The sequence below is a fragment of the Physeter macrocephalus genome, chromosome 11, assembly GCF_002837175.3.
Source record: "Physeter macrocephalus isolate SW-GA chromosome 11, ASM283717v5, whole genome shotgun sequence".
NCBI lineage: Eukaryota > Metazoa > Chordata > Mammalia > Artiodactyla > Physeteridae > Physeter > Physeter macrocephalus.
The window spans coordinates 132,798,650-132,813,175 of record NC_041224.1 but is presented as its reverse complement, the minus strand read 5'-3'; the positions used below and the strand labels follow the sequence as shown (position 1 = coordinate 132,813,175).

The 14,526-nt window shown below is 40.3% G+C and overlaps 2 protein-coding genes across 5 annotated transcripts in view; one reads left to right on the top strand and one right to left on the bottom strand.

Annotated features, from left to right (window-relative positions):
• ATL1 (atlastin GTPase 1) overlaps positions 1-2,413 on the bottom strand; it is a 74,731-nt gene extending 72,318 nt beyond the window's left edge. The window contains exon 1 of the mRNA XM_028495846.2: positions 2,326-2,413. The gene's annotated coding sequence lies outside the window, so the exon portion shown is untranslated. The remainder of the gene's footprint in view (positions 1-2,325) is intronic.
• A 280-nt stretch (positions 2,414-2,693) lies between these two features.
• MAP4K5 (mitogen-activated protein kinase kinase kinase kinase 5) overlaps positions 2,694-14,526 on the top strand; it is a 163,794-nt gene continuing 151,961 nt past the window's right edge. For 3 of the 4 annotated variants that reach the window (XM_055088414.1, XM_055088412.1, XM_055088415.1), the window contains exons 1-2: positions 2,705-2,862; positions 3,070-3,286. In XM_055088414.1, coding sequence (XP_054944389.1) covers positions 3,179-3,286 — 108 coding nt within the window. In that variant the 5' untranslated portion in view covers positions 2,705-2,862; positions 3,070-3,178. Of the gene's footprint in view, positions 2,863-3,069; positions 3,287-14,526 lie in introns of all 4 variants that reach the window. The other variant, XM_055088413.1, reaches the window with a different exon arrangement.

Sequence of the window (14,526 nt, the reverse complement as noted above, 5' to 3'; positions counted from 1 at the left end):
GGAGGCTGTGCCCCGCAGGGGAACGGCCGAAAACAGTGACGGCCCCGGGTACCGCAAAAAAAAAAAAAAAAAAAAAATTAAGCCTCGGCTAAAACTGAAACAAGAGGCCACAGATTATAATTAGCATTTTACTAAAGAACTTTGAAAGAAGGGAGAAACATTATAAAGCATAGAGCAAACCATAAAAGGTTGTTAGGTAGATAACAGGAAAACATGGAATATATTTCCATGTCAGATATTATGAAGACACAAAGAATATATGACAGTTATATCAAGCCATACTTATTCAATACCTTGGCATTACGAAATTTGGTAGTTTGTAAGAAACTCTTCTGTGCTCAGTTTAAAACTTTTTATTGTTATGTTACCTTCAACCTTGAAACCATGTGCTTAATTGTTTAGGACGTAAAATTAATTTTATGCACTGTATGTTTATTTTATGGAAATTGAATGTGAATTTCTTTACTAACCATGAAATATTTAACAGACAAGCTATGACTTCACTGATCTTGATAAAATTAACTCAACCAGTATTTAAAAATTCTAAAGATTCTCTTGGAGTTAGTATAAAGCAGATGTTTTTTGGTTGCAACAACTGTGGTACAAGTAAAAGAACGATTATGGCAGACACTTCTTAACCACCACATAAAATCTTGACTTTTTCCATGCTAGCCACCTCTGGGTTGATGATCAAAGCATGTGGATTTCCCATTACTGGCAGCATAAAGTATCTGCACTCCAGGGTCTTGTTGAAGGCCTATGACCTCAAACTTTTTATTGCCTAATTCAAATCAAACATTGTGTTTCAAGAATAACATGCTTAAAGGAGTGTCAGAAAGACATTGATCCTTGTTTCAAACTGGGAATTCAGAGTTTTCATTTTAGGAAGGCCCATGAGGTAAGTTTTCCTAAACTCTTAGCATCAGGAAAAGATGTAACTCTCTCTCAATTAATTGGTTTATTGTGATCTCAAAAACACTATAAAACCTGCTTTGGCCAATTTGCTGTATTGTTCTGGTATGTTATTTTTCCTTTCTTTAACGTCATACCTATTTCCTCATTTTTATCTTATGTTATAGTATGTATTTTCTGTATGCTGCCTCAAATTCTCTGAGGAGTAATGTAGGTATAAATAAATTTCAGACTAGAAAAAGGATCAATGCTTATAGGATCAAAAGGGGAAAAAAAGAAATCTATGACAGTAAATAAGTACTAGGATACCAACAGAACATTTGAAAAGATTTTGAGTCATTGAAGCCAAAAGTATTTGCCCACCAAAACAAGTGCCAAGAAGCTCTGAAAGAAGGAACTGTTCTTCAACAATTTTTTCAATGCAGCAAACACATAGGCTTTGTCCATAGAGCATGTTAAGTCTGAGCTTACTTATGTTCCCTAAATAAGCGCCCTTTGTGCACGGAGCACAAGAAAATACATATATTCCCTGTCCTGTTAAGGTGTGAATTTAATTTCTACATTATGCAATTGATTACAATGATCAACAACAGGAAGTACATTGCCCAAGAATGGAATTGAATTGGATGTTCAAAGCCACAAGCCAACATTTGCAACTTGCTCTTTTGTGATTTTTTCAGTCACTAAATGCAATGGCCAAGTGTTAGCTGGCTTTTTTGTTCAAACCTTCACTGGGCTCTAGAAATAACGTTGCCAGTATACAAACTGGCAACTTTACTTCTACCTTCAGAACAAGACTGGAACTGAAACTGCAAAACAGCTTGTTAATATCAGCCAAATTACTTCCCTAAACTCCTGTTCCATATTCTGTGCATTGTGAAGTATTTTAAAACCTTTTATATTTTGAGAACCCTCTTTATAATCCTGTAAAATGCTTTATAAACACTTCCTTGGGTGTCAGATGCAAAACCTTATCCTCTTCAAGCTGCAGATAAGGATACGGAAACATTGCCAAATACGATGTCTTTCTTGTCCCAGATCACATACTGAGGAAGTGGTAGAGCCAGAACCAGGTTGTGGTCCCTGACTTTGTTTCAGATTCTGCAGAACTCGTGACCCAAGGAGCGATACCCGTGTTCAGACACCGCGTGTACCACCCAACAGGGATAAAGGCCATCGAGACTTCCTAGGAATTCAGACTTTCAGAAATGTCTTGGGAAAACTCAGCAGAAGACAGGTTGCACAGGTGTGCAGTGAAGCCTCAAACTCGTACCACTGAGAATGATTTGCAAAACTGGACGGTGCAGTAGGGTGTGCCGCGACTTAGTTAATCTGGCACTCCACTCCCCCACCTCCTTCCCTGGTGCCCCACTGCCAGGTGACTGCTCACCTGGCCCAGTGCCCTCAACGTACCTTTTCTGAACTGGGAGGGCTGCGTTCCCTTCGCCCTCGTGCTCACCCTTCTCCCTCTAGCCGTCACCTTCTAAGATTACCTGACAAATGGGGGGGGCGGTTTAGCGGAGGCGCTTCGGCCCACGAATTCCCGGGGGCGTCCCTAAGCCCCGAGGGTGGTAAGCAGAGCCTGGGCCCGGAAAGCACGCGCCGGCCCGGGGGGCGCGGTAGCCCGGCCGGGACAGTGTCGTGTCCCGAGCAGGCCTCAGGGCGGCACTCTGGCCCTGCGGCCGGCGTGCTCGGGCGGGCAGCTGGGCGCCGACCCACGCTGGCCGGGAACGTGTCTCCCGGTGACGCAGCCCCGGGTGGAGAACGTGGTGCGGCGGCGGCGACGGTACGCCCCTCCGCCGCCCGCGAGAGAACGTGCGGTGCAGCGGGAGGCGGCGACGGCGCCGGACCTGGAGCGGCCGGCGGGTGCCGGGAAGCAGGACGCTGGCGCTGGCGAGGAAGTAGGTCCCGGGCGCGGCGCTCAACAAAGAGTGGGGCCGCCCCCCTCAGGTACCCAGCCGGCCCCAGGCCCCGGCGGGCGGGGAGACCCGGCTCGGCAGTTCGCGGGCGGCCGGGGAGGGGGGAAGGGCCGAGGCCGGAACGCGGCGGCTAGGCGCCGGGGACACTTTCAGGCCCGCTGGTTCGCTGGCCCCGGCCGGGCGGAAGGGACGGGGCTGGGCCGCTTGGGGTTGTAGCCTCTGCTCGTTCCTCGTGCAGGCGGAGCTGCGGGCAGAGGCTCCATGTTGGGAAGCGGCGCCGCTCGTCCTCGTTAGCGGGAATCGGGGAGCCGCGGGCAGAGCCGGCGGGAGCCGGGCCCTGAGCGAAGATGGAGGCCCCTCTGCGGCCTGGCGCGGACATCCTGAGGCGGAACCCGCAGCAGGACTACGAGCTCGTTCAGAGGGTCGGCAGCGGCACCTACGGGGACGTCTATAAGGTGAGGCAGGCCGGGCTCTCTCCCTGCGGCCCGCTGGCTCCCGGGTATAGGGCCACTTTCTGGGGAAGTATGAGGAGTGGGGAGGATGCTTTTATTGTTGCATTTTGGAGATGCCGCGGCCGGGTTCCGTGTACTCGATTCAGGGCACCTTCTATTCACTGCTTACTCCAATCGCTCCAACAAGCAGAACTAAACACACCTTTGCAAACTGCCGTAGTCCTGTTTTGTGGTATAAAGGCTTTTTAACGCTTGTTTATGGTATCCAAGGGAGTTCGAATCCGCTTATGGAGTTGCACTTCAGGATGTTCTTGTCTTAGCATGGAAAAAAGCTTCCTGGAAGACAGTAGACGAGAAAGTATGTTGACATTCCGACATTTGCATAAAAAACTTTTTAATGGATAATCTTGGTTTAAAAAGCCCTGTGAAACCCTGTCTCTCAATTTTATCTGTAATCAGTCTAATACTGGGTCAGAGTGACTTGTGCACAAACATTACCCCAAGAAGAACGATGCTTTTCCCGGCAGAAGTTTCATTATTTGTATCTGGTTGATGATTCTTTTTCTACTTTAGCAGTTCCTCTCTTTGGGATTTATAACATACCATGACCAAGAGTGGTTAAGAGCTGCTGTATTTTTATTATACTCGTTTGCTTTATTTGAGACAAATGATGAGGATGAGTTACTCTTTTTTTTTTTTTTTAGTGAGTTACTCTTAATTTGAGATTTAAAAAAACAGCATAGAGAAGCAAACCCAGTTCCCTAAATCCACTGAGTTCTTGAAGGATGAAGAGGAAAGATTGTTTTAGATTGCCTTATGCTTTTTGTTCTTTGTTCCAGAAAGGGAGCGCTAATGCAACTCACATGGGTATATCAAGGGAAATTTCCTTTGATTTGGAACAGCTTTGTTTATTGGATTTAATCATGTTAGGTATCCCATTATTCCAAACAGCACTTCTGCATATACCTGAAATGACCTTGTGTCATATGGGTAATTAACCAGTAGAAGCCTTTAGGGTATGTTGTTTTTTGCAGGGAATGTGGTAATATGGAAGAAAAAACATCCCTTCTTCCTAACTTTTCTGTTTTTGTTTAGTATCTTCCCTGTTAATAGTAACAATCTGAGGTTGTGTTATGACAGTTCTAGCACTGTTTGATTCTGTTGAGATGAAATGTAATGGGTAGGCTTTTCATTCTTTAAACAAGCATTTGAATCCTCTGTACTAGGTATTGTTCTGTATGGGATGTTGAATTGGGAGGAAGGTTCCAGCTTTTGCCTTGTGAATAATTTTAATTCAGAGTAGATAATTATAATAGAATCTTCTTTATATAGAATTAGGGGTAGTTAATTCTTAATTGTTTATTCATGGATTGGCCATGTTGTGGAATGCTTTTTAAAAAATTGAAATTCCTATTTGCCTTCTCAGTCCCACTTTTTAGTCACCTTCATCTTATGATTCACTATGTATTACACTAGTTCATGTTAGTCATACAATTGGTAATCATCAGTTCAGTTCATGTTAATAATACAATAATCTGAATTCCAATTCTTGTATATTTTCTCTCCTCCCTACTACAAGAAAATTTAAAATGTTTTCCCCACAAAAATCCCAAGGCCTTCACCTTTTTTCTTTATAAATATAACAACTAAAGCAACTATCTGGAGCAGGATTTTATCCTTGCCAGGGAAAGCAAAGGGTTATATTAAAGGGACAGCTAATGCTTGTCTTTTACCCTGGTGCCTCCCTGCCCTATCTCTCTCTTCAACAGCTCCTAAACAGAGGATCAAGACAATATTTATCATACACCACTTTCAAACACCCTCCCCCCAAATGAGCCCCTTCCCTCATATTTATGCTCCCTCACTTTATGTGTATACTCACTTGGTGTATCCGCACCAAGCCAGCCTCTTAATTCCTAAATATCCTCAAAACCCTGGTTCCTTGTCTTTGTTTTCCTTTGTTCTAAGTCTTTGTTTTCCTTTGTTCTGATTACCTGGAATCACCTCCCACCCCCTTTTCCAACTGTTATATCCTACCTTACTCAAAGCCTCCAGGAGGCCCCAGCCCCTCCCCCTTATCTCTCCAACCTCATTTGTTACTCTTCACCCTCCTTCATTCTCTTCTAGCAACACTGGCCTGCTTGCTCTCCCTTAAACATAAGGAAGAGCAAGCAGGCCAGTGTTGCCATCTTCCTACCTTGGGCCTTTGTTCTGGCTATTGCCTCTGCTCAAAATGTTTTTACTCAGCCACATGGCTTGCTCCCTTCCCTCCTTGCTTTTATATCCTCTCAGTCTTTTTTTCCTACTTCTTTTTTCTTTGCATTTATCACCATCTAATGTCATTTTAAAAAAATTTTATTGGAGTATAGTTGCTTTACAATGTTGTGTTAGTTTCTGCTGTACAATGAAGTCAATCAGCTATATGTATACCTATATCCCCTCCCTCTTGGACCTCCCTCCCCCCAACTCATCCCACCCATCTAGGTCATCACAGAGCACCGAGCTGAGCTCCCTGTGCTTTATGGCAGGTTCCTACTAGCTGTCAATTTTACACATGGTAGTGTATCTATGTCAAACCTAATCTCCCAATTCATCCCACCTTTTTACTTATATTTTCTTGTTTATTATCGACCTCAATCCACTAACATACTCTCTGAGGGCAGGAATTTTATCTCTTTTATTCACTGCTCTATCTCTAATAGTTCCTAGAATTATGCCTGGCACAGAGTAAGTACTTTCTGAACATTTGAGGAATGAATTAATGAATGGCTATCAGTCTTTCTGTCCCCTAATTCTTTGGGCATATCCTTTATACTTTATACTTACTGGGCATATCTGGGCATAATGCAACACTAAGTTAGCATTTAATACTCTTTATATTCCTGTAATGCCTATTATGATATCCTGTATATGTATTTTTTATTACAAATTTCAATTATTTGAGTCCTCCAGGAAAAATATTTCGGAAAACTTTCTTAGTATATCCATTTTCAGTATTTGAAATTCTACAGAATTTTATCAGTTTATATTTACTCCTTAATATGCCTAAAAACATGTAACATTCAAACTGTAGTGCTAAAGTTTTTAACTCAGAGCACTTAGAGTAATTTTGTTATTTATCACTGTGTTTAGGATGAGCTGAAAATCCTAGGAAGTTTTAGAAGAATTTCAATCTGTGATGTAAACTAGCAAAATAATTACAGTGAAGAATAATGCAGGTAAATTAGTTGCTGTTCTAGTCAGATATTATCCCCACTTCTTTTTTTATGTTATGGAGCTGGAGCTTTAAAAGTACCACAGCTTTGAGGTTTTTTGTGAATTATTTTTATGTTTTTCAAAAACACAGATCCCCTTTGAAGCGCCTGTCTTTCCTGAGACTCCTTAAGAGGGGAGAACTCCATCTTAAACTGGCTATTCCCTGGTTGAAAGAAGAATACTATAAAGCTTCTTTTAGATAAATAGGATAAATCATTGAGGGTAAAAGCAGGAAATAGTGGAGGGGAAAGAAACACAAAAGAGAAAAGAAATGTGGTGGAAGATGAAGGATTAAATTTCAACTGAGCAAATTTTATTTATAATTATCATTAATTTTTAAATCTTCTAACAGGAAGAGGAAGCCTGGAGATTTAGTGCCTCTACTACCTTCTGTCCATAGTGATCTGGACTGTTGTAGTATCATGATACAGTTCACAATTAACAGTACAAGCCATTTGGATGGTCTTTATCCAAATATTTAGATCAAAATTGTCCCCAGTCTAGATTCCAGAGAAGTTTTAGTAATCTTTTTTTAATTTTTTGTGGGTTATAAATTTAGAGTGGGAAATCTCATGTATTTTTTCTAACTTGTGTTGCTTTTTCCGATTGATTATAAAAGTGTGACATGTTTAGCTCCAGGAGGACAGGAACAGATGTCTCCTGCTTTTCACTGTACAGTTGCAGAGAGATAGATGCTCAATAAATATTTATTGAATGATATTTGTTGTAGAAAATTACCAGAGATGAATACTGTTAATAATTTAATACAGTTTATTTCAGGCTTTTTTCCTAAATGTTTTTAAACCAGTATGTTTAAACATGGCTTTTATAAAATTGGGATCATGGTGTATCTCTTTTCTACTTGATTGGAATGGCCATCATTTTCCCTGGTCTTTAAATAGTCTTCAAAAATACCATTTTTAAAGGATCCATTGAACAAACTCTCATTTAGTTAATCGTTATGAGTTTCATATTTGTTTTCAATTTTTAATTTTTACAATTTTAAATGTTATAATTTGTGTAGAAATCTGTGTCACACAGTCATATCACTTCTGTGGGTTCTTTGGGTGCTGGATGAACTGGGTCCACTGTAATGAATCCCTTTTTAAAATATGCCCTCCCTCTCTCTTCCCCAAGCCAGAAGTCACAATTCTGGAATGGCTTTTGATACTTTAAAGCTTACCCAGGATCCCATTGTATAGAGACAAAGCTTGTTACATCACAACACTTCTGTAAACGTTCATTTATTCAAGAAATACTTATTGAGTGCCAACTGTATGGTAGGGTATGGGGATGCAAACACGAGAAAGAGAAAGTACACTATCAACATATAGGAACATATAATGTAGTCAGGAAAACAGACATGTCAACAGTCATAATTTGGTAAATGCCAGAATAGAAGTGAAGTGGAAGATATGCCCAACTTTGTTTTTTGTGGGGACTGGAGAAGGGAGGAAAGGAGAGAGCACTGTGATGTGAACCAGGGAAGATTAAAAGCGGAGGGGACATTGACTGGATTTTAAAAGAGTGCAGGGTGATTTCCAGGTGGACAAGACAGGAAAGAAATTTTAGGCTGTGGGAATAGGGTGTGCAAATACCTGGTGGCTTGAGAAACCATAGTGAGTCTTTAGGGATCTGCATCTGCTTTCCAAGTTTGATGTGACCAAATCTGGCAGGGATTCCATAGATGGCAAACAAAAGCTATTTTCTGGCAGAAAAGGACCAGATAATGGACCTTGCATGTCATAGCAAAGAATCTGGACTTCTTCCTGTAAACTGAAGAAAGACTTTAGGAGGGAATCTCTCATGGTGTAGAGGCTGGATTAGACAAAGTTTCTGGAAGTATAGGGATGAAAGGAAGTGATAGATTTAGATGATCAAATTTACCTGGTGTTGCATGAGGGACAAACAGGTAGTCAGTGGCATTTAGGATTTCTGCCTTGGGTGACTACATTGGTGCCATCAACAGAATTAGGAACTACCAAATTTGTGGGGTCTGGATGTTGTGTTTGGTTTTGGGTGTATGACATTGTATAGGTGGTTATGTCCAGTGCATGGTAGGAAGTTCAGCTCTGGCTTTAAGAGAGCTGGACTGGGGATACAGGTTTGGGAGTCATTGTCACTTTATGAGGTGGTACCTTTGTAGTATAGGTGAGGTCACCCAGGAGAGTACATTTGTAGGAGAGCTGAGTAAAGGCAGTAGTCTTAGAGTAGTGGCAGAAGAAAATAATGTATTGAAGGTGTCTGAGAAGAAACAAAATGTTATGATGAAGTTCTTTCCATAGAAATCAAGAGTTTCAAGAACTCTTCTCTATCATCTCCTGTGTTCATTCTTGTTTCCTCCTACTCTAGTAAGGCAAATGTTTTCATCTTCCAAAAAATATAAATCTGAGGTTTTGTGTCATTCCCTTTTATTCTCCTTGTCCATAGAATAAAGTCTTAGAATGATATGGCTTTTAAGGCCCTGCCTGTCCTGAGACTAACCATACTGAATTTCCTTCGGTTCTTTATATGCACTGTACTCTGTCCTTAAGGTTTCTGCAGGTACTATTTCCTTTAACTAGAACAGTCTTCCTCTTGTCTTTCATCTGTCTTCTACTGTTTGCATTTCTCTTTAAACATTGCATTTTCAGTGAGGCCTTTTCTGTCCTTTAGATAAGGTCATATCTGTCTGCTGTTTGACTTCTTACATAATACTTACCATTTGTCACTCATCATTGTTGCTCTCAGTCTTCCTTCTCTGCTCAAACTTCAAGACCAGGGACTTGTGTTTACCACTGAATCAGCTAGCCTAGCATAGTGCCTGGCATATAATAAGTGCTCAATAAAAATGTTTTGAAGGAGTGAGCAACATAGTGGTCATTTAAGTAAGGAGTTGAAAGGATTCATCAAGAGCAGAAGAGTTGAGATGTGAATGGACAGTAAGGAAATAGGAGAAATGTAGACCACTTTCTGAAGCAGCTTAGCTATGAAGGGGAAAAGAAATGAGACACACATTTTTTCCACTGTTTCTGTTTTTTTTCTTCCATTGAGACTGATTATAGTTTTCCAGTTACTGTTCTTTAAAATTGTCTTATAACTCAATTGACCAGGAGTGTTGCTGAGTTTAGAGAAGGAATTTCACAGAGAAGGCAATCAAGACAAAGAATTTGGGAGGAATTGAAAATTTAGGAAGATTAAATGTAAAAATTTAGGATGGAATTGTTGGGGACCAAGGTAGGGGATAAATTTAAGACCTCCTTCCCTCCCTTTCTTTTTCCTCCCTCTTTCCCTCTCTCCTTCTCTGAAATAGAGCCTCCATTGATTTCCAGCCCCAGTTGTTCCCCTATGGGTATGGTTAGGATGAGGCACATTGATGAATGGGGAACTGGAATGCAGCCGGGGAATGACAGGGTGGAAAGGAGTATTTAAGATTCAACCAGTATTTATAGAGAGCCTCTGATGTGCCAGCCACTGTTCTGGGGTCTTGGAATACACCAGTGAATGATGTAGACAAAGATTCTTGCCCTCAAACAATAAACATAATAAATAAGTTGTATGATATGTTAGAAGGTGATTAAAGATGTGGAAAGAAGAAAACACTGAACAAGTTAAGGGGTTCAGGATTGCCAGGGTGGGATGGGGAAGGCAGGTTGAGGAATTATATTGGGATGGACAGGGTAGGCCACGTTGAGAAGGTTAGATTTGCTCAGAGACTAAGGAGTTGGCCAAGTGGATATCTGGGTAACCAGAGGATGTCTTAACAATCTCTGTCTCTTACTGAATCACCTGAACCTATCTCTACAGCTAAATTGTAAGCTTAGGGTTAGGAATTAGAACTGAGACACAGTCACTTCCACCATTGCATCTCATTGGCTGGCGCAGGGGTACAAGTCATTGTGATTTTAATTAAGTTCAGCAGTTGTATGTAAGTTACCCATTGCTATGTAATTTTTAAAAAATTTTATTTGTTTATTTATGGCTGTGTCAGGTCCTTGTTGTGGCATGTGGGATCTTCGTTGCTGCACATGGGATATTTTTGTTGCAGCGCGTGGGTTTCTGTCTAGTTGTGGCATCCAGGTTTTCTCTCTCTAGTTGTGGCGCATGGGCTCCAGAGTGCATGGGCTCTGTGGTTTGCAGCACACAGGCTCTCTAGTTGAGGTGCGTGAGCTCAATAGTGGTGGCACGTGGGCTTAGCTGTCCCGTGGCATGTGGGATCTTAGTTCCCTCACCAGGGATCGAACCCATGTCCCCTGCATTGTAAGGAGGATTCTTTACCACTCGACCACCAGGGAAGTCCCTCTATGTCATTTTTTAATAGCATGATTTTGAAAACAAAGGATATGTAGCTGCTTCTACTATATCTTTCCCCACTGGTGTTCTCTAATATTTAAATGCTAATGAAATAGACATGCCTAATGGCCCCAAATGTGAAGGTGATAGAGGATGAATGTATATTCTGCTGGTACTTTCTCTGACATTTGATATCAAAACATCACCCACTTCTTCTTCTTCTGTTTTTTTTTTGGATTCTAGCACAGTTTGTGTGAATATACTATATCCTTTCTGTGTCCTGGTAATCTGACATAAGAGACTGTTGGGTTGTCATGTTAGGGTAAGAGAGAGTGAATAACTTGCAAAAATAGGTTAACAGCGGGAAATAAGAATCTTATTTAAAATTATGCTTTTTATTAAGCTAGTGGATATCTTATTAAAAGTTATTTAATTAGATATTATGTTAAATATTGTGAAAGGTTACTATGAAAATAAAACATGTTTTATTAGGATGAAGTGTTCTGTTATGGATGTTTACTGTTTTGCAAATCATCTGGTTAAACTCTTATTTTGGATTTATTTTTGTTACTGCATAGAAGTAGGCTTATGTTATGACTGCCTGGAAAAAGACCATGGTTCTGATGGTGGATGTGAAGCTCTGGATCATGGTTAGAGGCAAATAATTTTAAAACGCCTTTCTACTTTCATAGAAATGTTGTGAAAACTATAAAAGTCTTAAATACTTTCAACGTTGTGAAAGTAGACATAAAACAGTGCCATCACTGGTGCAGGTATATAAATTCTAGTTCCAAAATTGACTTTTAGATACAACCTCTGCCTTAGGCTTATAATGTTTCTACTATTCTTTTTATTTTCATAGGTTCAGTATTTTCACTTTAACCATCATTTCCAGTGTTTTTGATAAAGACAGTGGGATAGAATGCAGATGGACTTAGATTTCTTATTCTAGTTTTCCTTTCAGAATTTATAAAAGTTTCACTCTTAGCTTAAAATTGTGGTTTCAGACCAAATACACAGGAAGAGAAACATGTGATACTTATTAACTTATAAACAAGTGATACTTGTGTTTTCAGGGCTTTGTTTTCAATTTGAGAACTTAGTCCTAGATCAGATAAATTGGAACAGGCACTTTCTCTTGGCTGCATTGGACTATTTTGAGTATTTGTACATGTTTGAATGTTAGTAGAAGGCTATTGCTTTTCAATTATGTGAAGTACTATTTAAGTTCGAGAGTGTAGATAACTCTTTGAAAAAGGCAAGATGAATTTATGTCTAGTGTAACTATGTCTGTTAAACGTCATAATCTCCCACTGAGATTTTGAGAAGATGATGTGGGAAGCCAGGATGATAGCCCAGTCTATCCTCGGAGGTGTTTGGGCCCATGAGTGATATAGGCCCCCACCTTCTAACATTTTTTTAAAAATGGAATTGGATTAAAATGAATGAGTGACTAATGTTTGTTTAGCTCTTTCATAATCAATATATTACTTGTTTCTCACAATAATCCTATGAGGTAAGTGGGACAGATGTATTATCATCTCTAGTTTACCCAAGAAGAAGTTGTATGATATTTGCTTGTGTCATAAGTTGTATATTATGTTGTATCGTAAGTTGTATGATATTTGCTCTAGATCTCACAGATAGTAGGTGGCACTGTGAGGACATGAATCCATATCTTCTGACTGTATAATCTCTGTTCTTTCCACTATACCAAACTGCCTCGGGACTACATCTTTAAATTCACTGCTGTATACATAGCCCTTAACACATTGTCTAGCACATGATAAGCTCTAAGCAAATTATGGGCAGATGGTCAGATGAGACTTGGCAGCCTTACCCCTCTGCTGAGAGGTGAGGGATTTTTTGGATTGATTTGAATATGCATATAAGCTTCAGGTCTCAGCATCAACTTTCAGAAATACTTTCCTGGTTACCCACCTGGTCGTTACTCTTACCCTTAAAACTTCCAAATTGGGGGGGCTTCCCTAGTGGCGCAGTGGTTGAGAATCCGCCTGCCGATGCAGGGGACACGGGTTCGTGCCCCGGTCCGGGAAGATCCCACATGCTGAGGAGCGGCTGGGCCCGTGAGCCATGGCCACGGAGCCTGTCCATCCGGAGCCTGTGATCCGCAACGGGAGAGGCCACAACAGTGAGAGGCCCGCGTACCACAAAAAAAACAACAAAAACAACAACAACAAAAAAACTTCCAAATTGGAGCCCAGGTTTGACTTGCTTTTACTGTGGAGATGAACTTATCAATAGCTCATAGCTATTGAATTTATCAATAGCTCATAGCCACCCTACAATGTTAATAAGTAAAAAGAGAAACTGTTTTTTTTCTTGGTTGTTAGACACCCTTCCTGATGTGCCTTCTCTTGTGCTTATTTTGTTGGAACTTTAGATTTACTGTTACCTAAGATAACTGAGTCCTATAGACTAGATTTGGTAATGCTATTCTAAGTTAAAATAAAATGCTAATTCTTTCAGGCAGTAGAATAGCCTACCTTCTGTAGCATTAGCTGGTTACTTCTGTTTGCCTATCTCTAATTTGTCACAGCCTGAGAAGGATGTCTTGTGAACCAATGTGTTACCCCTCACATACATGCACCCTCTTTTCTAGGTGCCCTGTGCCTTTTTGTCCTTTTTTTAAACCTACCTCATCAATATCAGGAAGGATCCAATGTGGGCATGACAGTATATTTTAATAGACATAAGTTGCAATAAATTATTAGCAACTTTTGCATTTTAAGCTATTTAGTTCCTAATTGTAATAGTGGAGATGCTTGGGTCGCCTATAATGTTTTTTTTTCCAGGAATAATTTCCTATTCTTTCTGTAGATCCATGGGTAGGACTTGCCTTCCTATTTGCCTCTCTCGTCCTCGCCTCAGAATAGATAGCCTTCTTTCCTACCTTCTTTTCAAAAAATACATTTTAAATAATATGTGTTTATTTTCGAAAACTTGGATATAGGAATAAATGAAAAATTACATGTACCTCTTTTACAGAAAGGTGAACATTTTTGTATATCTTTCAAGACTTTTAAAAAGCCGTATTAAGGACACATACATAGATCATAATATATATTATATAAGCATATATTTAAGCATACTATATATAGTATATTATATAGCATATATATTTGATAAGGTACTTTTTTCATTTAACAGTATGTCACAAACAACTTTTCATGTGAGTAGATATACACATTTAATATTTGTGTATTATTTCCTTGTATCATTGTACAGTGTTTTATTCATTATTGTTGAACAAGCAGATTATCTCCAGTATTTCCTTATTATAAGCATGCTGTGATCCGTATCCTTGAACAAATTTTCACATATCTAATTATTTCTTTAAGTAAATTTCTAGAATTAAATTTTCTTTTTTCCTTGTGATGAGATTTTTATCCATGTTGTTAATTTCACACTGCATGAAAATGTGGCTGCACATGGGGCAAGAGATGCCAATCCTGGGGGAGTCCTTCTGGCTAAAGTTTCAGTGAATTTGACCTATTATTCCCCTCAATAGTTGCACCCACCAGCAGTGATTGAGAGTTTACATATTTCCTACCTTTTTTTTTTTTTTTTTTGCGGCATGCGGGCCTCTCACTGTTGTGGCCTCTCCCGTTGCGGAGCACAGGCTCTGGACACGCAGGCTCAGCGGCCATGGCTCACGGACCTAGCCGCTCCGCGGCATGTGGGATCTTCCCGGA